The sequence below is a fragment of the Triturus cristatus genome, chromosome 12 (assembly GCF_964204655.1).
Source record: "Triturus cristatus chromosome 12, aTriCri1.1, whole genome shotgun sequence".
Lineage (NCBI taxonomy): Eukaryota > Metazoa > Chordata > Amphibia > Caudata > Salamandridae > Triturus > Triturus cristatus.
The window spans coordinates 861,500,720-861,526,462 of record NC_140595.1 but is presented as its reverse complement, the minus strand read 5'-3'; the positions used below and the strand labels follow the sequence as shown (position 1 = coordinate 861,526,462).

General features: G+C 46.3%; 1 protein-coding gene across 4 annotated transcripts in view; it reads left to right on the top strand.

Moving 5' to 3' along the window:
- LOC146783127 (zinc finger protein 777-like) overlaps window positions 1-17,825 on the top strand; it is a 166,917-nt gene extending 149,092 nt beyond the window's left edge. For 2 of the 4 annotated variants that reach the window (XM_085637609.1, XM_085637607.1), the window contains exon 7: window positions 16,836-17,825. In XM_085637609.1, the coding sequence (XP_085493735.1) occupies window positions 16,836-17,509 (674 nt within the window). In that variant the 3' untranslated portion in view covers window positions 17,510-17,825. The remainder of the gene's footprint in view (window positions 1-16,835) is intronic. The other 2 variants (XM_085637610.1, XM_085637608.1) reach the window with 1 other exon arrangement.
- Window positions 17,826-25,743: the final 7,918 nt, after the last annotated feature.

The following is a 25,743-nucleotide window of genomic DNA, read 5'->3' as shown; positions in this document are numbered from 1 at the left end:
TCTAACATACATTAGCCAGGGAATAGCTACAGCACATTCATGTTTCATAATATTACTTATAATGTGCTGGTTAAGATGAGCTGTATCTCTTTTCCAGATTGATAGCCACAGCAGTAGCGGGCCATTTTGATCGTGTTGCTAATGTAAGGCAGTCCCAATGTGTTATGAGCAATATAGTTGCTGCAAGTAGCTGGGATTGACAGTAGCCTTTTAGCGAACTTATCCTCCATGACTTGTAGTTCTTCTATGTTAGCGGTTCCCCATATTGCAGCCCCATATGGGGCTCCAGTAATTGTACACTTTGATCAATTCTTCAATTGGTTTACTGCCCAAATTTTTTGCAAATTTAAATAGGGCGCCTATGCTTTTTGTCATGAGATTTGTCCTATTTGACACCATCTCAGTCCACTTTAACTTTAAATCAAACAGAATTCCTAAATAAGCAAGTTTGTCCACACGTCCTATGCTTTTTCCCTCTATATAAAGCTTTCTCAATTTTTTCTCGTCCCCGCCAACTGTGAGAACAAAGATCTTTGTTTTGTTCACTTGTAAATCCAATTTTGAAATAAAAGTTGAATATGTCATGATGCTATTTTGTAGGGCCATCGATGTTCTAGCCATCAATACCGCACCATCTGCATATAGCAGAATTGGAAGCATTGTGTAGGCGCTATGGGGAACATCTTTACTTTTCTCAACCATCACCTCATTTCATCTATTCATATACAGTAAGAAGAGAAATGGGGCTAAGACACACCCCTGCCTTACGCCTTTTTGAATTTTAAAAGGTTGGGTGCACTCCCCTTGCTTTCCAAAGTGTACCATTGCAACTGCCTGAGCATATAATTGTCTAATGATTACAATTATCCCTGCGTCGACTCCCATGGCCTCCATAAGCCAGGCAGTCAAAAGCCGCTGAGAGATCCATGAAGGCCATGTGGAGCGGACCATCTTTTGCTATTGCATATTTTGACGCTATTAGGGTAGGTTTAAGCACTGATCAAGTGTCCCACTGCCCATTCGGAAGCCATATTGAACCTCAGCCAGGATATTTTTATCCTCCACGCACTCCTCTAATCAATTTAACAAGAGTCTTCCCATTAATGTTACCGTGCTATCTCTATTAGGGAGATAGGGCGACAACTAGCTGGGTTCGACCCATCCCCCTTCTTGTATATCGGGATGATCACTGATTGCTTCCAAGAGGGTAGTGGGCCTGTTTTACTAATAGCATTAAATACAATTGTTAGTAGGGGGGCCCAAAAAGTTATAATTACAAGAAAGACATCTACCGGGACCCCATCCGGTCCAGCCGCCTTGAAGGCGGCGGACTGAGAGAGGGCCAATTCTATTTCTTTGATTCCAAAAGACAACTTGGGCATTTTCTCTTGATCTGGATTTATTACTCCCACACTCGGCTTTCCCCTCTTTTGGAAGATTGACTGAAAGTAGGTTGCCCAGGATTCTTCATCTATATATGAATCTAGCGATGGACTGCCATCTTCCTGCAGGAAGGGGGAGTTTACTACCTTCCAAAAAGCTTTACTATCCCTGGTAATTGATGCTTGGATTAGATTCTCCCATGCTTCTTCCTTAAGTACATCGAGTCTTTTTTTCCTGGCTAGCTTATATACCATCCTGCAACCACTAATTAAGTTTCTATTTCTTGGTATGGTTCTTAATGCTTTTCTAAGATTTGCTGCCACAAGGGAGCAATTCTTGTCAAACCACCTATTTGCAGTGCAGGACTTTTTTTTGGGGGGGGGCGGGGACCGTTAAATAGAGTCGCGTGCATTCCAAAATCTTTCCAAACGCCTCGATCACCTGTTGTTCATTTGCTTCGGAATCTAAACATAACAGAACCTCATCATTATTTTTCATTACAATCTCTTTTAGCAAGGTGTTTACCCCCACTTTATCCCATCTTAGGGTGTACCCATTTTTACTTTGTAGAATCGTTTTGGAGCACATTTTACCTTCTTTTTCTTTTGTGGGTCCGTTAAGAAACTAAAGCTCAAAAAAGCATGGTCACTGAGACCAGAAATCTTAACCTTAGGTTTTTTTTGAGGTACCACTAAAAGTGTCGGGGTGATTATGTACTCAATAGCGGAACATGTACCGGCCCTATAAAAAGTAGGGTCCAGCTCACCTGTACCTACATTAAAATCATTTCTGATTTTAAGCTGGCAAGAGATCAGTAAATTGTTTAGGGCGTTACCAGACCCAATATGATTGAAACGGCTGATCGCCCCGCCGTTGTGGTCCGTTACCTCACATCTTCGTGGCTCATCTTTAGGGCAACTACTGGTGTTGAAATCACCTACCCAAAGAATTAATAAGGGTTTGGGGTGATTATATATCAACTCCTCCATAGTTCTAACAAGCTCCTCTACCACAGAAACTGGATTCATGAAGTTATTATTATAGAAATGTATTAGCAAAAGGTCCTGTTATTATGTCCATTTGCAATTAATATGTGGAAATAAGGGGAGTTATTCCAGAAAGACAGTAATTTAAATTCTATAATATTGGAAATCAAAGTTAAAATGCCTCCCTTTGCTCTACCCCTTGTTGATGGCAATGCTGGAGTATGGAAGGAGCGATAACCATTTAGATGTATAATATCCTCCTCCCATGTTTCCTGCGAGCATATTATATGTGAGTTTGTCAGTTCTTCATGCCATTCAAAATTGTCCCTTTTATTTTTATTGTAGGAGAGTAGGATCTGCTTCTTACAGTTACCCCCACTTTTTGCTGATGTTTCACTGTTTTTCGACTTTAGTCTGGCTGGGGCCCTGCTAATCTGGACCCCAACCTAGCTGCTTCCTCTCTAAAATGATTCCCATTAGTTTAGGTACACTCCAGATTGGATTCTGGGGTACCTTTATAAGTCCCTAGTATATGGTATACTATATACCCCTGGGAAGCTTTCTAAAATGACACCACAGGACTGCTACTGCAGCCTGGCTAAAGTGGTGCATGCACCCCCTTACTAAGATATAGGTTCACTATACCTCTCAATATCACTGCACATATAAACCTATCAGTCACCCCTATAGCAGGCCTTACTAATCCTGAAGGCAGGGTGCTGGGTTTTATATGAGCGGGTGCTCATGCATGAGCAGAGCCCCTCCTGCAGCCTTCGGAACCTTTATTCCGGGGTTGTTTGTGATGCAGCCAAACCATATACTCTTAAGTGCATTATAACCAAACGGTTAATGCTAACTTTGGGATGGCTGCTCGGAAACATGTCGTGTTTGGTGTCAAACACCTTGGAATCATACCCCCACACCAGTAACTGATGTGGGAGTATGATCCCACCCTTCTAGAGGGAGAGACATGACAGCACCGGTATACCAGGTACCAGCTAACAGAGCCCTGGCATCACAAAATGGATGCTGCCAACCACAGACACGAGTCTGCCCTCATGCTGCTGGACGAAACTCCGGCAGGGGAGGCCTGGACAATTGGTTTCCTGTCACAGGGAGGTGTTACCACAGTGCTTTAAAGTTCAGCACTGGGGGCACATTTGGTGTTCCTGTGCATAGTCCAGTTCAAACCGGTTGCAGGGGCTACCAGCCCCTGCTCTGGCATGAAACTGGACAAAGGAAATGGGTGTGGCCACCCCTCTTTCCTGACTCTCCCATAGGTGGGTCCCCAGAGTATTTCCAACCCCTTCCTTGGTTATAAAGAAGGAACCCCTGACTACAGGACTTTAGATTACACCTGGATGAAACTCTGATACTAAATCCTGGAACTTCGACGATCTACATTGAACTAGATGACGGAAGAATCTCCCTTGGAGTAAAGGAGTTACTCCCCTGCAAGGCAGGCACCAAAGATGCACCTGTCTGGTTTGCATCTCCGAAGCTCCCATCGGACTCCAAAGAATTTTGCAACACAGGAGGTGGGTTTCCGTGGTCTCTGAGGTCGATCTGCGCACTCAGCAATTCTGAGGCCTGTATCCCTAGTGGAAGACCGTGCAACCCGAACCCCTGGGCACCGCGACCATTTGCAGAAGCATCAGCTTTCCAGCGACTCCTGCAGCTGAGCTTTGGTTTACTTGTAGCCCTGACTCCGAGCAGCATTTGCACCGAAGATTGCCCGCTTACACTCCACGAGTGTTCCTTGAGCTGGCCCTTTGTGTTTTCTCTCGAGGTCCCTTCGCGATTCCTAGTCCGTCGACTGGTGGGTCTCTGTGAAGGCAACTTTACATCTCATTGAACTTATCTGGTTGCTCCAGACGTGCCGTAACTCTCCATCGCTTGGGGAGTCCCCAGGACCTTGCTGGTCCACACAGAAGCAACTTTTCTCTTCCTGCGTGAGCTGCTGTTGCCAAGGCTTGTTGTGTCCAATCCGGGCACCGATACCGCAGCACTCGACATCCTTCGTGGGACAGCTCGAATCCAGCTCCTGGTCCTCATCGATGCCTCCTGGTTCTCGTGGCTGCACAGTCAAGCTTCACCTCTTCGCACCTGAAACACCCGACAACAGTGGGCATTCGTCTATCGTGCCCCTGGTCACTGGAAAGTGACCCAGAGTCTGTCCCCTCTGCTTTCAGGTTCTTCTGATCTTCGATCCAGGCTTGTATCACACCAGACACTTCTCTCCTTCCCTGCACCAGCACTTTGCAGCAGATCGCTATTGAAATCAACGATGATTCCCGACACCATTTGACACCTATGCACCCGGCTTCCCTGGGTGAGGTAACTCGAGTACTCTGGTGCTCCCGTGGGTTCTGGCCCTAGAACCTCCTAAGTCTAAAGGGGTTTGCTCAAAGTCCTCTCCTAAGTGTCCTTAACTTCTAAAATTCCAACAGCGACTTTCCCATAGAATAGTACGGGACACGCGCCTGTGTTCTCACACTACACACATCTCCCGTGGGTCTCCTGTGTCACTACCTTGGGTGGTTACTAGGGGTCCCAGCGATTCTACGTCCCTCTGGGGCCCATTGTATTTTGTGCTATTTACTGTTGTTTTAGATCTGTATTATATTGTGGGCCTTGCTCTCTAACATCATAAAGAGGTTAATAGAGAGTGTTTAGAAATTAATACATATATTTTATATATATACCTTGTGTGGTTCTCCTTTCATTTAGTAATTCAAGAGGTTATAATCTGGTAACCCAAGCTGCTTTACACTCCTTCAAGACTTAGCCTGAAGGCTGCTCTCCATAGCTACCACTAGGATAGCTTTCAATAAAGGTTGTCTTTAAACCTATCATCAATAAGGGTTGTTTGGACTGTTGCAAGGTGCCCACTATAACTAGTGGACAGCATATGCCAGGCCAACTTCTCACATTTATATCCAGCTATATTCCACGTGAGGAGTGTGAGCTCATTTCCATCTATTCCTATCAAATTTTCCTCTATATGCTTGGGCCCTGTGTCGCTCAGATGTAGGGGGTGTCTCATGACCCACTTTACATCCGTGGTTAGGTATCCCAGAATTTCCTAGTGGTGCATATAGCAAGAAAGCATACTCTGTACAAGCCACAGGCGACACCCTCCCACCAGACAAGGCAAATAAGCGTGTCTTGACGCTGCTGGAAAGTGCGCGGTGGTGGGAGCAGCCACCCAGTGGCATATTGTCAGTTCTTTGGGCTTGCTTGCTGTTTGTTTTTTTTAAACATAATTTTTATTGAGTTTTTTACGGTCGTCATAGCACATATGACTCATGTCCAACAAAAATGACAAAAAGAATAAAGATGTAACAATCATGAATAAAAGTGTTACAGCCAAAATTTTAGAAACAAAATGGAGACTCGTACATATTAACTCCGAGTGATACTGTGCCTTATTGTCTGAGAAGAAGAAAAAATAAGTTATCGAGTCACTTGTGTATGTAAATATCCGGATGTTAGAAAACTCGTGGGCATCTAGTTATCTATACGCTACAACACTAAAACAAAAACAAAAACAATGAAACTTCCCCCTCCCCCCAGTTCTCTGGCCCACTATTTTACAGCGTAACATATTAGAAAATTGCATTCCCTCAGTTAAAAGCAAAAAAGTTTAAAGCATATTCATTTATATATCCCTAGGCAATATAAGACATGGAGTAGTATGGCGTCATATAGGTTCGGTCAGATTGACAAATGGGGATGTGGGAGATGTGGATGGAGCGGGCCTGATCGGAGATGTCTGAGGAGTTAGTGAATCTATGGCTTTAAGTGCTTCTAGCATTTGGTCCCATTCCATAGTGATAGGAATCCTACGCAGTCCTCGAAACTCTTCTTGCCTAATAGACGCACTCTCTGCTGTACCCCATCGGATCATTTTGGTTTGCCAAGAAAGTGGTGTAGGAGGAGAAGCAGATTTCCACCTCATTGTGATGGCACGTTTCACTATGGGTACAGCCAAGTCGGCAAATCTGTACTGAACCTTCTGTCTCTTGGGGCATTTATGCAGGCCCAATAGGCAACTGTCTGCTGTTGACCAAACAGCCGTACCAGTGACCTCCTGCACTCTGTAACTGATTGCCAGTATACCCGTAAACGAGGACACCCCCATAGCATATGGAGGAGGTCCGCGTCTGCCTCCTAGGGCAGCTGTGCGTTAGTGTATATGCGATTAAGGCGGTGAGGTGTGAGGTATGCCCAATGCAGTATCATGTACTGTATGTATTTACATTTAGTGTTACGGCAAACTTTCTTGGGAAATTCTAAAATAGAGGCCCACTCTTTATATGTAATTTCCCTCCCCAACTCGAGTGACTACTTAGCTCTGAGTGGAGTTAGCAGTATTCCTGAATGTGCCCAGATACCCCTATAGAGCCAACGGGTTAGATGGCGTCCTTCTCCCATTAGGTGTATTACAAATACTAGTTCATGTGTAGGGGGTTCAATCCCATTAGGGGACTAACGGATTTTGACATAATGAGTGATAGTGGCATGAAGGAGAAACAGTGTCGGGGGGACCCCTTGAGTACAATATTCTTGTGATCTGCTAGTGTACTCTCTATGAACAGTGCTCCAATCGTCGACACCCCTTCCTGTGCCCATGGGGATATGGCTCTTTTTGAGATTAATCCAGTTGCAATAGGTATCCCGAGCAAGGGGATATTGGGAGAGTATGGGATGGTCCTTTTGGTGAATTGAAGAGACTTCTTCCAGTACATTAATGCTGTTTTAAGAAAAGGGGAACTGTGGGTGGAATCTTAGCTTGCGGCAGAAGTAGAGTGTGAAGAATGCCCTGGTTAAGAAGCGGTGGTGTATAGCTAATTTCCGGGATATGTCGTCCCGCTATCAAATAGGGTAACCACTGCAGTTGACTGGCCATGCAATATGCTCGGAAATCTGGTGCGCCAAGACCTCCCTCTTCAGGTGGCAGCTGTAATTTTTCAAGGCCCACTCTCCTACGTCCCTTACCCTAAATGAGTTCTGACAGAAGTGTATGAAGCGTACGAAAAATTTGAGCTGGAATTATGACCGGTATATTAGTGAAAAAATATAGGCGGGGGAGCATCACCATTTTAGAGATGGCTACTCTGCCCATCACCGACAGGGGCAACGAGATCCAAAAAGAATCCTGCGTCCGGAGTGATCTTATTGCCTTCAGCAATTTGACATCTAATAGGTTTTGGGGAGTTCTATATATTTGTATACCTCAATACTTGAAAGTGTCTGGGGTGGTCGTTAGCATTAGGTCACCAAAGGTTATTGAGTCTGGGATGTCTTTATGGTGCATACCAAAAGCATACGATTCATTTGCATTGATGACCAGGCCCAATATCTGTTCAAATTGTTTAAATATATCCGGACTGGGTTCCAGGTTTGTGGTAAGGTCTATTAGATAAAGAATAATGTCCTCCACATATGCTGAGACTATGTGTGTTGTATTATCAATTGGAATCCCCACATCTATGGCCTCTTTGCGGCGCTTAATGTGTAGAGGCTCTAATGCCAAGACAAACAACAGTGGCGACAGGGGACATCCCTGTCGGGTACCCCTGGTTATAGAATAAACAGCAGATATGTGCAAGCCCGTCCTGGCCCGAGCCGTGGAAGCGGTATATATTTCGACCCACCTCAAAAAAACTCTTGGAATACCAAATGTTTCCATTCAAGACAGCATGTAAGTCCAATCAAGTGTAGCAAATGCTTGCTGCATGTCGAGAGAGATACACCCATTTTTCGAGAACGGTCCGCTGCAGTTTCCATTATATAATGAAGGCGTCTGATATTTAGGGATGTACTGTGGCCCGGTATAAAGCCACATTGATTAATGTGGATACGTTTTGGGAGGTAGGGGAGGCGCTTAGCCAGTATTTTACTGAGTATTTTATACTCGGTAGAAAATAATGAGAGAGGACGATAGCCTCACATGTCACGGGGGTCACTATTCGGTTTGGGGAGGGAAATAACCAGTGCTTGCATATTTGTTTTTGGAAGAATGCGCTTCTCTAGTGCCGTCTTGTAGAGGTTCTCTAGGTGCGGGGTCAGTTTATTGGCGAACGTCGAGTAACATTCTGCCGGTGAGCCATCCAGACCCGGTGTCTTATTTCTGGGGAGGTCTTTGATGTCTTCTCTAATGTCTGTTCTAGTATAAGAGCATCTGGTAACAGTTTGGGATATGTGAGATTGTTCAAAAAGGTTGCAATCTATTCTTGTGATGCAACTGCTGGAGCACTGTATGGATTTTGTAATATGTATAGAAGGCCAAACTACTCGAAGCCCATGTGGCCAGAAGTATATCTGCGTTTCTGGAGCAGTATAATTATCTTGACCCACATCAAGCAGGGTTTCGCCCTGCTCACTCCACAGTTATACTGACATTATTGGACACCCTTCTGGAGAAGCCTGATAGGGGCTCTCCGCAAGCCCTGGTGTTGCTGGACTTTTCGGCGGCATTCAACACGGTCGACCACAACATCCTGGTCAACCGTGTCAAGGAAGCAGGAATTCAAGGCCCAGCCCTTGAATGGATCCATTCCTTTCTAGGAAACTGATCTCAAGCGGTCCGCTTAGATGCAGTGTTCCCCACCTGTTCAACTTATACCTTCTCCCTTTGATTCACGCCCTGAAAGAAAGGAAAGTTCACACCTTTAATTACGCGGACGATTTCCAACTGGTGTTCCCCATCAGTAACTCTCCTATATCCGTCCACAAATTCCAGACCACGATGCTGTTCATCTGCGACTGGATAAACAGCAATCATCTGAAGCTAAATCCAGTAAGACGAAAGTGATTCTCACAGGAGGACTTTGAAAACCCTTGGAGACCCCGGTTCTGGCCTATAGAGCTGGGACAGCCCCTACTCCTTCCGTATCCGCCAAAACCCTGGGGGTCATAATTAACAATGATCTCACAATGAAAACTCAATTAGGATCCGTAATCTCAACATGTTTTTTCCAACTGAGGAAAACCAGGAAAATTAGTAGGTTCCTTACACAGGAAGCAAAAATACAGGCAGTCCTCACTATGGCAATATCCCATATAGAATACGCCAATTCTCTTTACTTTGGCATTCCTGTTTATCTCACCCACTGTCTTCAACTGGTACAGAATCAGGCAGCCAGACTGATTCTTCAGGAAAATAGGCATCAACATGTCACTCCGCTCCTAAAGAAGCTGTATTGGCTCCCCATAACCCAGAGACGCGCCTTTAAGGTGGGATGCATTATCTTCAAGTCCCTGAATGGTAGAAGCCCCAAATTAATCGATAGCCTTATTGAAAGATACACAATCCGACCCGCAACCTGCGATCTGCCCATATGCACTTCTTGACTATACCTTCCTTCAAACAGAAACGTCTTGGTGGAACAAGGTTCGCCATACTAGGCCCTAGATACTGGAACTCCCTGCCTCTACAAATCAGATCCTGCACAGACCTCATGACTTTCTTTGACTCCTAAAAGATATGCTTTTTGAGACAGGCATACCAGTAATAGCTCAGGTCTAGTACCATTAGAGTAGCGCCATGAAACCAATCTGGTGTACGTGCGCTTTTACAAATAAAGCATAACATAACATAACATTAATGTCTGCTTGGGTAGAAACAATAGTCTGGGCTTGCTTGCTGTGAAGGTATACCAAGTTTCACTGGGAGGGAATGGAGGTGCTGGTACAGCACCACCATGAAACCTACAGGATCAGGTAGGAAGAGCTCATAGCTGAGGGGTAGATTATTTTGAATGCAAGCACCTGCTGTGCACTAGGTGTTTCCTATGGTATTAACGTGAGCATTCTGCTCTGCGGGCATGTATGGCCACACATCTCAGGGTTCGAGCCGGAGGTACTACAGCTTCTTCTCAACACCACATTTGATGGGGAACAGCTCTTTGGGCCCCAAGTGGATGAGATGTTGGAAAAATAAAGGGGACCAACCCAGCAAGGTCAATGGGCGCACTGCAAACTGCTACTCCAAATAAGACCTTTCACAAGCAACAACCCAGGGGCAAGGCAAAAACCACAGACCCCAGCCAGGTGCCAACCTTCCAGCGGCATCAGCCGGCCTTTCATGAGTCACAGGCAGGCAGTAGATATCCAAGGGTCGGCTACTGGGACAACATCAAAGGCAAGGGCAGAGAATGCTCTGGCAAAGGAGCCTTCACCTCCAAGCACTGACTTACCCATGTGCCCCCATCACACAACACCTGTGAGGGGTGGCGGACTAAAAGGTTTCCATCCCAGCTGGGTGGAATCAGCTCAGAACAATGGTTTTGCAGTAGTTCAGCAGGACTACTGCCTGGAATTTCACACCAACCCCTCCATTCCCAATCATCCCCTCCGTCAACACATCCTCAGAGAAAAGCACCTTACTCTCCGGTAGGATGAGGTAGAAGCTCTACCTCAAGAGGGCACCGTACAGCTTATGCCACCACACCAATGAGGCAAAGGTGTGTATGTATGTATGATTCTTTAGCGCAAACCTAGTCATAGGCAGCAGAGTGCTGGACATATTCAAAGGCAAGCTTAAAGTTGATGGGTAATAGGAGGGGAAGCTGAATTATGGACAGTGTATGCCTTGTGATGTAGTGTTCTACAAAGAGGTGAGTCTTCAATTCTTTCCTAAATTCGAGCAGCACTAGGGCGGTCCTGATGGATACGGGGATGTTGTTCCAGATTCTGAGTGCATAGTTGGAAAAGGCCTGCTGCCTTATTTTTTGTTGTTTACGCATCTCAGTCTGCAATATTATGGTGTCCTGGCTGCAGGCGTGCCGAGAACCACCAGAGATGGTGAGCTTGTCCACAAGATGAGCCGGGACACTGGTTCCGATGGCGTTGTAAATGAGGCAGCTGGTTTTGAAGATGTTATGGGCCGGCAGGAGGAGCTAATGGAATTCTTTCAGGGTGGGGGTGATCATATTTGTTCAGGCCATGGACGAGATCTGCTGCGACGTGTAGTATGCACCTAAGGGGTGCTATTGTTGAGTGTTGAACCCCTTGTGGTGTACTCACTCCAAAGCATGACCACACGTTTGATGTGGTGGAAGGATATGTAGCATTTTACCACTTAAAACTATCAGAATATTTTTACATTTCTCGCATAGGCCACATGCGAGAGATTACATAATCTAGATCCATCACGGAGGACGAGGGAAGGAGCAATTCCCAAAAAGAAAATCACAAAAAAAGCTGGCTTAATTGGAGGTCGCAAGGTGTATGCTCTCAAACGCAATTCTAAGAATGAGTTGACTCACAAGACTTCCAAAACTAAGACACCGAGCCAATCCGGAAAAAATAGGTTACCACCCGCTCCAAATACGTCTGAGCTATCCCCCAGCCCTAACTGTCCAGCAGGGAACGAGCCACTCACTCTCTTGGACATTCGAGTCCTCCTAAGGGAAATTCTTATTCCCTTGAAGGATCGCATTTCCAAGATAGAATCACTCTTACTGAAAATTCACACGGGTCTTTTATGCACAGCAGAGGGGAAGGAGATATCTAGTGCTAAGACCAGCAAGGAGAGGGAGAATAAATCTGAGTCCCCCTCCAAAAAAGGCCCATTTCCATCTCAGCCCATTTTAATACAAGAATCCTCTGTACGTGCATCAGAGAATCCATCATTATCTAATTCAACCTGTGTAAACATAATTCGCCAAGAAGTCTCGGTCGCACCTCCTCCAGAGGCGCCAATGATGGATCCTCAGCACAAGATAGTTAACCTTCCACCCCAGGCCAACCCTTATGTGGTAATTCTGGCAGGTATTCCGGAATTAATCCCTCCAGCCAGAGAACCAGTGGGTGCACTAAAAAACAAGATTATTCACTGGCTGTCCACTAATAGACCCCTGCCTGAGGGCACACATAGTGAGGTCCTTATGGTGAGAAGAGTCCCCTGGGTAGGCACCACTAGGAAGTCCATCCAGGGTGACTGTGTTGTGATCAACTTCAGGGACCCTGCCACTGTCAAGTATATCTGTAGCTGGCCCCGAAATATGTACGGTTCGCCCATCCAAACCCTCCACCTGTCTTTTTTTTACCCTTTGGTGGGGTATGAGGGGGAGGGAGAGGGATGGGAACTCGTGCCTAGCAGTAGTAGGGATCGGAGGTGGAGACCCAATGTAAATAAAATCTACCCTAACCCTAGAATTATGGCGGATAATTATTTTCCCACATATAACCGGTTTAGTCACCTAGATAGGGTGGACTGACTGGGTAGGCAAAGCCTATGTGAGGCTCTGGACCGTAAAAGGCCCTCACTATATGATGTACAGTTAGATACTTCTATACAGAACAACGGACCCCAGCAGACACTAACCAACTTGGAATCCTGTGTGGTGGCTCCCACTCTATCTAATGGTGCAGTATTGGGGAGCCTAGCACAGGATGAACCCTCTGCTAATTTGAAGGTCCATCCTATGGCCACTGTACAGACATCTCCTAACCCTGTGAGGACCTTAGCCCCCCTTCTAAATATTCTATCTTGGAATGTCGCGGGCTTGTCCAACAAACTAAACTGCCCGGATTGGAACATTTTCATAGAAAACAAGAATATATGTCTGTTCCAAGAAACCTGGATGAGGGAAGATCTTACCCGCACTGGCTTCGCCGTTTTCTCTAAGAATGCTAAATGGAGTGGCAAAGGCCGCCCTTCTGGCGGTCTTGCAATTTGGATAGCCTCAGAATTAGGCTGTAGGGCTACCCCCTTGCTAGTAAATTCAGAGGATATTTTGACTGTATTATTGGAATGGCCAGGTTTGCACCGCCTCTTGGTAATAAATGTCTACTCGAGGCCAGTTACTATCTCGAAAGAATCTTGTACTATTGATGAGCTCGTTCTTGCCCTTAACACAATTCCTGAGGGCACCCCTTATATAATAGGTGGAGATCTGAATTGTCATTTCGAGCCACTCATGGGTCCATTGGATGGCTTGACCAAGGAGGAGGATCTTGCCTGGTCCATTCCACCCTCCCAGCTACCGGCCCCAAGAGTGTGGTCCCCTCTGGCGGTGCAAATCACATCTCTTACTCTTAAACACAGACTCGGGGCCTGTAATGGAAGGTTACCTACCATCAGATATTCCTCCAAAATGCACCTTCCATAGAGAGGGCAAAACATCAAGTCTTGATTATATTTTGGTCCCACTGGCCCAGTGGTCACAATTAAGTGATTTTCGCATACTGCCAAGAGAAGATAGTGACCATCATGCTTTGGAGCTTGAGCTATACTGTCCCGGTCTGGAACCTAGGGAAAAGAATAGGGAGCCTCCTGATGTGGGGATATCTCTCTCTAACAATAGACGCAGAATAAAATGGGAGAACTTAGTAGCTAAACAAGGGCTGTTACCTAAGCTATATGCCCTACTTACCCCCTTGTTAGAGAAGGCCCAAGCCCTAAATACCCAACCCAACATGCTGGGATTATTTACTAAATTGGGCCAGCTGCATGCAGATCTCATTACATCTATATCAGGAATTTTAACCAGCAAATCCAAAAAGGACTGTGGGTTTACTCCTGGTCCCTCCTGGTATAATTCTGCATGTAGGAAGGCTAAAAGCGATCTTCTCTCTGCAATTAAGACAGGACAAGGCCGGATAGAAATCAGCGAGCGAAGATTGGCATACAAATCCCTAACCAGGAATGCAAAACTTGAATGGGAACACGAAAAATGGGAGAAACTAACGAAATTCTTGGCATGCAGAGATTCACGCAAATTCTGGCGCTGTGTAAACACAGGCTCAGAGGAGTTGGTCTCTGCGGTCGAACCTAACATCTCAGCCAAGACCTGGCAGGACCATTTCCAGTCCCTATATATGTCACCTGAGGGGACTGGAGTGGATCCTGTCCAGGTAGAAACAGACATACCATCAGGGTTGTCTCTCTCTTTCTCACTCAAAGAAGTTAAAATAGCTATCATGGGTCTGGCGTCAGGAAAGGCACCGGGTTTGGATGGCCTGCCGGGAGACCTATTCAAACAGGAACCCGAAGTCTGGGCACCCTATCTTATGCTTTTATTCAACTCTATCCTAAAGGGCATGGAGCTGCCCGACACTTGGCTGGGCGCAGAGATTGTCCCAATTTTCAAAAAGGGATCGCCTCTGCTCCCAGCCAATTACAGACCAATTAGTCTTATTGATGTCTCCCAAAAATTATTTGGCAGACTCATCCTCAACCACTTACAAGACTGGATCGAGGAAACGAACATTATGAGCACATACCAGGCTGGCTTTAGAAGAAAAGTCTCTACCATTGACCAGATCTTTCGTTTAAATTGCATTCACTGGAAGACTGTTTTAATAGACGGCAGCACTCTATATACGATTTTTGTTGATTTACGCGCCGCGTTTGATTTAGTGCCCAGGGATAAATTGTGGGTCGTCTTGGACGATCTTGGTGTCCCAACTGATATATTAGGTATTGTAAGAAGATTGCACTTGGGGAATTTCGCAAGGGTGAGGTCCGGAAGGGGGGGCACCCTTACTGATCGTTTCCCCGTTGACAGGGGGGTTAGACAGGGTTTTGTGCTGGCACCGACCCTTTTCTGCCTCTTTGTCAACGGGGTGATCAGCCATTTGAACGCACTGGAAAATATTGATGCTCCTAGGCTTGGAGGCACGGGGGTACCTGCCATTCTTTTTGCAGATGATACCCTGTTGCTCTCCAAGTCTCCTATGGGCATCCAACGGATCCTTGATGGATTCGCAAATTTCTGTGCGATCCGGGGCTGGAGATCAACGCTTCCAAAACCAAGTACATGATCTTCAACCCCCCTCCGAAAATACGTGCCAATCCTACTCTTGGGCCCTCTAGGCTGGAGAGGGTCTTTACATTTGAGTACCTAGGGATAACATTAAATGAGTCTATGACCTGGGATTCGCATCGCACCAGGGCAAGACTTAAATTAACTCAAATGACAGGAGGACTGGCAAGGATGTCCCGTGGACTGTCTTACCAGCCGTTTTCCCCTCGCTGACAAATTTAAAGAATGCAGGCAAAAGGGGCAGTGACCTATGGAGCTGAATTATGGGGGCATTCTGCCACCCAGACCATGCAGGTCACTGAGAATAATTTTATTAGGCAATTAACAGGCCTTCCGTCTAGTACCCCACTCTTACCACTGAGATTGGATTTAGGCCTCAGACCAATTACAGAAGAATTGGGCCTTAAACCCCTATTGTATTGGCGAAAATTGTGGTCGGTACCAGAACTGTCTAATTATAGATCTGAGCTGCAGGAAATCATGAGACTATGTAATTCTGCACGGTTCCCCTGGCTCAGATATATTAAACAAACATGTGAGGCGATAGGCAGACAGAATCTATGGTCTGATCCAGAAAATACCTGCCCTAGAACTTCACGACAGTCCCTATCAAAATCCTATTATGAATATCATTTGTGCACTCACATCAATAACACAGAGGAGAGGTCCCTAACGGGCAAATTCTTGGGGACAAAAGACTCATATCTCCAGGAGACTGTATACGACAACATTGGCCCCCCGCTTACTAGGAAGCTTTTTATGCAATGGCGGTATGGCACCCTTCCTCTTAAAGTGCACACTGCTCGCTGGACAAGTTCTGAGACTTCACTACAATGTCCAGCTTGCGCCTACTCGAGGGAGTGTGATTTGCATATAATATTCTTCTGCCCAGCATACAGAAGAGCAAGAAACTACTGGCTCGTTCCAATACTTAAAAACCTGGGGGCAGATTTATGAGCCCCTTGCGCCACTTTTGCGTCACTTTTAACATGGGAAAAGTGACGCAAAAGTGGCGCAAGGGGCTCATAAATCTGCCCCCTTGGTTTTAGGCGCCATCTTCCTGCTTATAGGATTCTGAAAAGAGATTTATCAGCCCCAATTGTATTTGCAGTTGCAAAATTTTTAACATCAATGTGGCACAGCCGTAATCAATGCATTAAGTCATCATCAAATGAATGATTGTTTTATATTCTGGTCAATTGATTGTAAATTACAAATGTATTTTATCTTCATGAGTTGTTTTATGTTGCAACCCTTTTATGGTCTGTGAGACCGAAATAAAGAATAAATGAATGAATGTATATTCATTTACATGCTTCCCTCTGCCATTCCCTCTCCTGTACATGTGTGCCACCATTTGCCACATGTTTGTGGTCCTGTACCAGCAATGCCTGAGACCATTAAAATGTACTTTCTGCCTCCTTCTATGAAGTCTCACTGTTTTCCTGCTGTTGTTTTCGTCAATGTGGTCATCTCTTTTCATTTCATTTCAATGTGTATAATTAGCCCATATGTTAAATCATTTGGAGTTAAAATAGGACTATAATTGAGTTGGGTTTCTTGTTTCCTCGGTTCATATTAAATGTATGATGAGTAATATCTCTTTACTACATTAATGTTAATGGGGATTAGATTCTAGACATGCCGCCGTGTACAGTTCTAATGACTTACTGTGCTTTAAATCTAGCAGGCAATGAAAGTATGGAAAGAAAAAGGAAATCCGGAAGTCATCTGAAATGGTCTAGAAAATCCACATTGTGTACATCTTTTCCAGAACACATCAACACAGTTGTCCGGCAGAGTTCTGACGAGGAAGCAGACTCCAGACGGAAGCTGTGGTCAGACTGCTATCTACAGCTCAGAGAAGAGAATTCGACACAATGCGGGAGCAGTTTTAGCAATCCACTACACCTCGCTTTACAGCAAGGACAACTCGAACCAGGAGGATCCGAGAATTATAATGCATTTCAGGATAATCACAGAAAATCACAATTATTTAGTGTTCTTCAAAGCACATCTCATTATCAGAAAACAAACTCGGCTACGGATAGTAATAAAAACAACAGTCTGAGGGAAAAGTTTACTAGACCATTCAGAACAAATTCAAGAGAGAGACCATATACATGCACTGAATGTGGCAAAAGTTTCTTTCAGAAAAGCTGTCTTGTCACACACTATAGAATCCACTCAAGCGAAAAACCATATTTGTGTACTTTCTGTCCGAAAAGATTCAATCGGAAAGATTATCTGGATGGACATATACGAATACACACTGGGGAGAGACCTTATAAATGTATGAAATGCGACAAAAGCTTTGTTTGGAAAAGTCATCTTAACAACCATCAAAAAAAGCATACGTGAGGCAAAGCAGGAAAAACAATGGTTTTATAAAGTAGAATAAAAGAATATATAACTGAACAACCCTCAAGTAAAACCGATAAACTATCAGCATTCCTTTGTTGATCAGGAATAAGACATACAAACTCCAGGGTCCTAAGACTTCTTTTTATAAATAATGTAACAGCAAACAGCTGCCATCAAATTGACTACTTTGCAAAGGATTTGCTGAATACAGCACACATACATTTGTGTATGTCTCAAAGATTTCAAAATCTATTGAACTTTATGTGGAGTTTCTTACCTTACTGTTTAATAAAACAAATACAAAAGATGGATAGACCTGGCTGCATGTTGATTTTTTCCAGAAATAAAAATATTTTGAGATGTAAGGTATTAATAATCCACTGATGGACAGGACATAGGATGAACCTCTTTATAAATGATGATGTCAGAAACTGCTTTTTGGTTAACTGAAAGAAAGACTTAACACACCCACCAGTATTCAGAATAAACTGAAGGGTGAGGTGACAAGCCTGGGATAAACCTAATCACAGCCATAGCAGGATATTTTCTCCAAATAATATACTTGTTACCAACAAGGGGGCATATTAACAAGACAGGTGATAAAATTATCGCCGCTTTAGCGGCAGAAAACTGCCGCTAAAACGGCGATAATGGGCTTGATAATATGCTCTATGGAATTCCAATTGAAGCCATGTTAGATGTGAAGGACATCTAACCTGAGCTTCAATTGGAATTCCATAGAGCATATTATCAAGCCCATTATCTCCTTTTTAGCGACAGTTTTCTGCCGCTAAAGAGGCGATAATTTTGTCACCCGTCTTGTTAATATGCCCCAAGATATGTTGACTCAAAAAACTTTTCAGTTACTGTGAGAATGTATATGAATGTTATAACAGTGCTACAGAAACATTTCTATATTATGCGGTTTCATTCGTCGGATTCCAAATAAATCTCACAAAAAGTGTAATCAAATATTTCCCGGTTGAGGAGAGGGGAGAAAACAAATATAGATGCAAAGCATATGCACCAATGTTGATACAATTATTTAAGCACACATGCAGACTTCCCTGCACTGTCTTTTCCTTCCTAAGGTATAAGAGATGGGAGCCAAGCAGATGGCCAGTCTCCTCATCAGGTTGGCCGCTGCCTACTGACATCTGCCACTCTGCCTCCCCAAAAAATCGCAACCCTCCTGCCACTCAGGGTAGACTAGCCTTCTGAATTTCTCATGGCAACTGGACTGACCACTCCCTGGACAACATTATTTCAGTGGAGAAAACAATATAGCCAACCTCTTGCAGTGTTGAAGTCAAGGGAGGCTTATGTTTTAACTTCTGGAGACCCTCCTAGTTTGGGAGGGACACAGTCCTGGGAGGTGGTGCACAGTCCTGGCTCTCTCACTGAGTCTAGCAGATCCCTGTTACTATGTGTTAAAGTATGTATGTTCTCTCAGTGACTAAAGGTTTCAGGCCTAGGGATTAAACACCTTTAGTATCTTGAAATGGCAAACACATTTCATTTGTAATGTGTTTTGGGGCCTCAGAAAACAGCTGGCTTTCCTTTGGCATCGTTTTTCTCCTCATATGTATCGTGCCGTCAATAATCGTGCCTCGCTGTCACGGTGTAAATGCCGTCACTGTAGCTTTCTTCATGTTCTCCTACATCATTTGCTGTCTTTGTATCTTTGTCTTTCGCTCCAGGACTCACTCGTAACACCAGAAGCAAACTGCATAGATTTCTTTCACTCTTTATTGTAATCTCATATTCATGCACAGAGAACAACGCAAATCATGGAAACAATTTTTGCAGAGTCCATGTTTTTTCACTATCTTGATAACACACCAAACTAGTGCAAGCATTGTGAAGGTGTGCATCACCAGCTACACTTCACAGATGACATTTGTGTTTTATCATTGAACAGACAGCTCTTGGGCCACGCGTATCACCACGTGCGACTGATCTCTTCTCCTAGCTTTGTCCTTGCCACTTCAAGTTACCTTCTCCAGTGTCTCTGTTTACATCTTGCCATACACCAAATGCGCTCAGTTCCGAATTAGTTCCAGCTGATTTTAGCTGCATTTTGTTTTTGACCCTCTGTAGATTACATATTTCTCGGCAGGCTAAAAGCAGATTTTTTTATGACTTGCCAATATTAGCGGATGAGAGCCCACCTGCAGCCATTCGCGTCATTGCGCGAGGATCGAAGGTGAACCGCGGCGAGCAGTGGTTCCATGAGTTCCTGAGGGGTCCAAAGTGTACTCACCTGTCCTGATCAATAATCTTTACTATGTTCTGCATACATGTAGGATACGGATGCTATACATGTCCAATGATGGCAGGAAGCAAAGTGCCAAACATCAGAAAAATTGCCACTGTAGTGCAGAGGCATAAGCGGTAAAGTAAGAGGGGAGGACAAGCAGTGCCTAAAGACCAAATGTAGACTTCTGGGACTATGAGAGCCAACCTCATGCTAGAGTTCTAAATTTGGGCTTTTAAATGAGCCTTGATTTCCTGGCTTCTGAATGGCCTTTTAAAAAGTTTCAGAGTTGGAACATGAAAAGGTAGATGTGGGGTGGGTGGGGGGTCTCATGCAGAAAAGAATTACATTGGGAATTTAAGCATTGTATAGGCTCTTCCCATTGCAGTGTTGTTGGATGCCTCCCATCCTTCCGCTTCTTCCTCTGGTTTCCTTCGATGGCTACTGGCTGGTTCTCCAAGGCCCTGCTGGGAGCCTTTCTGTAATCAATGGAGAGGACGCTGGTGGTCATGGAGGCGGGAGTGCTGCAGCTTATCCTCTCCAGTGTAATACTTGAACCTCTGTAAGTGGAGGCTTTTAATCTGAAAACCACAGAACAAGTCTTGAATATTCTGCATCAAGCTTCATTCTTGAGCCCTAGCAGTTCTCTAGTTAGGAGTCGGTGAGTGAAGGACAGACGGCCATCATGATTTAGACAAAAGTAAATACAAATGATTGTTGTTCCAAGCCAGCATTTCCTGAATAGAGATATACAACAGTCTGCATCAAGAGGGCCTGGATCAAACCCAACTACACAGAAGGAGATATTGATGAAGGCAGAGGACAGAGATGGAGAGGCTAAAGCAGCACCAGGAGGATGGGAGGAAGCCTAAAGCCATAAGTGTGCTCACAAATGTTGGACAAGCAACAGAAGGCGGTTATAATCCACCCCAAGGAATCAAAGGACAGATGTAGGAAAGATAAATGGAGATGAACTTGTGGCCAAAAAGTCCTACAAACAATGAGTAACCCTGGCTTCCTAATAATGCTCATTATGATAACTTGCTTTTAAATATTGCTGCATACCTCCAGGAATCAACCTCATGACCTGAAGATCACAACACATGTCAGCAGTAGGCTGGCTGCAAAAGACGAATTCAGGCTGCTGGAGACGAGTCAGAGTCTGAGATGAAGATGGCGAACAGAGAATGCTTCCGTTATTGTAACCACTGAAGATGCTGATAACTGAGGGCGCCGGATCTTTCGACTATGGAAGAGGATGGGGCTCAGGAGGATCTGCCTTGCACATTCACTGCAAGCATGTCCCACCTCGTGTCCTTTGGATGCCCTACTCGAGTCCTCCTAATAACCCATTCAAGTCCTTTTGATGCTCCCTCAAGTTCTCTTAATGCCTCACTCAGGTTTTCTCGATGACCCCACTGGAGTCTTCTCGATGGGCACACTAGAGACCGCTCAGTGCCTGCCTCGAGTCCTCCTGATGGTTTTAATTGAAACCTCACAATCGCCCACTCAGTCCTCTCTATAGCCACATTTGAATCCTCTTGTTGTCCCCTCCCAAGTCCTCTCAATGCCCCTGTTGATTCTTGTTGCCTCTCCTGAGTCCTCTTGATGCCCCCACTCCAAACCTCTTGATGCTTCAAGTCACAGATGCCCCTCAAGTCCTCTTGATGCCCCAGTGGAGTCCTCTCTATGCCATCCTCAAATCCTCTCGATGGCTCCACTTTGGGTTCTCTCAATGCCCCACTCGAGTTCTCAGAATGCCCCGAGTTCTCCAGAGCTGCCTGAATTAAGTCCTGTAATTACCTTGAGACAAGTCCTCTCAAATCATTCTTCGAGATTTTCCACTATGCCCCTAACAGGCAGGGCACATTCTGGTGTCCAGGAGGTGGGCTTGAACTGTGGCTACTGTCTCCCATACGTCCTGGTGTCCAGGGGTGGGCTTTAACCGTGAATACTGCCTCAGATACGCCCTGGTGCCTGAGAGGTGAGCTTTAACCTTGACTACTCTCTCCCATACGTCATGGTGCCCACAGGGTGGGCTTTAGCTGTGGCTACTGTCTCCGATATGTCCTAGTGCCAAGGAGGTGGGCTTTACCTTTGACTACTGTCTCCCATATGTCCTGGTGCCCACGGGGTGGGCTTTAACAATGGCTACTGTCTCCGATATGTCCTGGTGCCCAAGAGGTGAGCTTTAACAGTTTCTAGATGTGTTTCTTGAACCAGCACTACAGGAACCAGTAACTTCCATACTAATAAGCAAGTTTTTGTGCAGCTTTTTCCTCCACAGTTCTGCATAAATATAACCCTGCAGTGTTTTTTACTTTTCCAGTTCTGAGAGATGCCAGAGCACAGAAACTAGGAACCCATAAGTGCACAAACTGAGATGCACCTCATCTAAACAGGGCAACAAAAGGCAGGCCCTTGCACTGCTCCAGTGATCACCCCAGACGCCTCTCTCTGCAGGACCCCCCCGCTGGTGCATGTGATCACCTCAGATGCCTCTCTATGCAGGACCCCAGCTGATGCAAGTAATCCCCTTAGATACCTCTTTATGCAGGACCCCCGGCAGCTGCAAGTGTTTACCTCAGATGCCTCTCTATGCAGGACCCCCAGCTAATGCAAGTGATCACCTCAAAATGTCTCTCTATGCAGGACCCCTAGCTGACACCAGTGATCACCGCAGATGCCTCTCTATGCAGGACCCCCCGCTGGTGCACGTGATCAGCTCAGACACCTCTCTCTGCAGCACCTCCCGCTTGTGCAAGTGATCACCTCAGATGCCTCTCTCTGCAGGACCCCCAGCTGAAGCAAGGGACCACCTCAGACACCTCTCTATGCAGGAACTCGGGCTGATGCAAGTGATCAACTCAAACACCTCTCTATGCAGGATCTCGGGCTGATGCACGTGATCACCTCCGATGCCTCTCTGTGCAGGACCCCAAGCTGATGCAAGTGATCACCTCTCTCTGCAGGATCCCCCACTGATGCAAGTGATCAACTCAGAGGCAGTCAGATCGGAGGATCGATGGCCATGTTGAGCAGCTCGGGATACCAGACTCTTCGTGCCCAATCCGGAACCACAAGAATGACTTGGGCCAGTCGGGCTTGATCGTCTTCAGGACTCTGGGCAGAAGTGGCATATGCAGAAATGCGTATAGAAGACCGCAACTCCACTCGCGATGAAAGCGTAGCACAGAGAGTACCGCCTTGGAAATTCCAACACGCAGAATTGCTGATTTGCACGTTCTCTTCAGTGGCGAATAGATCTAACCAAGGCTCTCCCCACTGTTGAAAGAGACCTTGCACCACCTCCAAGTGAAGACACCATTTGTGATCCATCATGCAACTGTAGCTGAGTTAGTCTGCCCTGGCGTTCAGGGAACCTGCCAGGTGTTGAACCACCAGGGATATGCCCTGATGTTCCAGCCATGTCCAGTGGTGGAGGGCCTCTTGACATAGGGCCCATGAGCCCACCCTGCCTTGTTTGTTGCAGTATCACATGGTGGTGGTGTTATCTGTGAACACCTGCACTACTCTTCCTTTGACAGAGGGAAGGAATGCTTTCATTGCAAGACAAATCTCCCGAAGCTCCAGAAGGTTGATGTGGAGCCCGGACTCCGCCTCAGAGCAGAGTCCTCTGATCTCTGCCTCCCCCAAGTGGCTGCCCCATCCCAGAAGTGATACATTAGTCACCACTGTGAACTCTGGTTGGGGAAGGGAGAGGGATCTGCCATCGACCCAATCCTGGTTAGTTAGCCACCACTGCAATTGGTTTGCAGTGCCCTCCGAGATCTGGACGCAATCGGACAGGTTCCCCTGATGTTGTGCCCACCGGAACTTCAGGTCCCACTGATGAGCCTGCATATGCCATCTGGCATGGTCCACAGCAGGATGCAGGAAGCCATCAGGCCCAGTAGCCTGAGGGTCATCCTGACCAAAACCCGGGATAGAGGCTGAAAGATCGGAATCATAGCCTGAATATTTCTGTTATAACTATCTGAAAGATTTATATGATGTACAATGTGTCTAATATAAAAATGGCAATAAAAATAAGTTACAAAAAAAAAATCATAGCCTGAATATTCTAGACTCACAGTTCGAGAGGATAGACCCAAAACTGCGTTGTGTCCAGAACCGCTCCTATGAAGAAGAGCTTTTGAGAGGGAATCAGGTGTGACTTTGGCACATTGATTGAGAACCCCAGCGAATGCAGGTCGGCCTAAGTCTGGAGGTGGGAGATGACAGCGTGGGGGGAGCCCGCCTTCAACAGCCAGTCATAGAGATTGGGGAAGACTAGAACCCCTGATCAGCGCAGATGAGCTGCAACCACTGCCATCACTTTTGTAAACACCCGAGGGGTGCTGGCAAGGCCAAAGGGGAGCACAGTAAATTGAAAATTCTCGTGGCCTACCATGAGCCATTGGGATGTGAAAATAAGCTTCCTGCAAGTCCAACGCTTCCATTAGTCTACAGGGTCGATGGCAGACAGGACCTGAGCTAGCGTCAACATTTTCATCTTCTCCTTTCAGAGGAAGCGATTGACTTTCCTGAGATCCAAGGTAAGACGCAGGCCTTTGACCTTCTTGGGCACCAGAAAGTAGTGGGAATAGCAACCACGACCTACTTCTGGGACAGGAAGGCACTTGATGGCTCCCTTGGCCAAGAGTGCCAAAACTTCCTGCTGGAGAAGGGCGGATGATCCTACGACATGCGATGGTATTGAGATGGCATGGATGGAGGGGTAGTCTCGAAGGGGAGGGAGTAGCCCCTTCAGACTATTTGCAGAAGCCAACTGTCCGACATGATGGTGCGCCAGTGGGGGAGGTGATGGCTAATCCTGCCGCCCACTGGCGTTTGGTGGCCCTGAAAGGTTGGACTAGGAGGGTTTGGAGGCTGCTGCAGAGGGGCTGTGGTGGACTGACCCTCCTGCAGGCCCCCGGAACCACAGCAGTGGTTCCAACGTCCCCAGCCACACAGGGGCTGAGCAGCTTGCACTGCCCTGTTGCTCTGGGCAGGATGTGGCGGGGCACCCCTTTGGTAGCCACGAAAGGGGCGAGAGGCAGACTGCGCAGGGCGGTGATGGAGAGGCCCAAGGACCTGGCCGTAGCCCGAGAGTCCTTAAAGCGCTCCAGCGCGTTGTCTACCTTGTCGCCGAATAGGCGACAGCTATCAAAGGGAATGTCCATAAGGGTGGATTGAAATCCCCTGAAAAACCAGGCAAAGCTTCGTAGGGCTACTGACGTGGAAATCGTCCTGCCTAGTGAGTCGGCGGTATACAGCCCCCAGCGAATGGTAAACTTTGCTGCGTCTCTCCCTTAGACAACTGCATGGGAGAGTATGGCCCGGGCCTCCTCCAGGCATTGGGGCAGCACTTGCGCCACCGTTTCCCACACGGAGTGGATGTAACAGCCCAACAGACATGCAGTGTTTACCAACCGCATTCCCAAGCTGGAGGAAGAAAACATCTTCCCAAGATGGTGCAGCTTTCTGAATTCCCGATCAGGTGGTGCGTTAGGAAATGCACCTTTGGAGGTGGAGGCTTGGACCACCAAGCTCTCTGGAGTGGGGGTTAGGAGAGGAAAGTGGGGTCGCCCAGAACCTGTCGATGGTGTCGGGCAATCATCCTATCCACAGGAGCCCCTGTAGTGGGCCTGGACCAGGTGCCCAAAAGGATGTCAGTAAGGACTTCATTAAATAATAGCAGGGGCTCCGAAGAACTCAATGCCAGTTGAAGCACCTCTGTCAGGAGGTTAGTCCTGACTGCCACCGTAGGTAGCTGAAGGTTGAGAGCCTCTGCCGCCCTAAGCAACACCACAGTCCCCCTCACCCTCCTCTGGCTGCCAATATGGTCTAAAAGAGCCAGGGTAGAACAAGGGCACAAAAGTACTTATCGGCGCCGAATCCAGCGTCGATCAACGCCGGTCCAACTCCTTGTCTACATCGGGATAGTGGCCGGGGTCGACGCCGGCTGGGG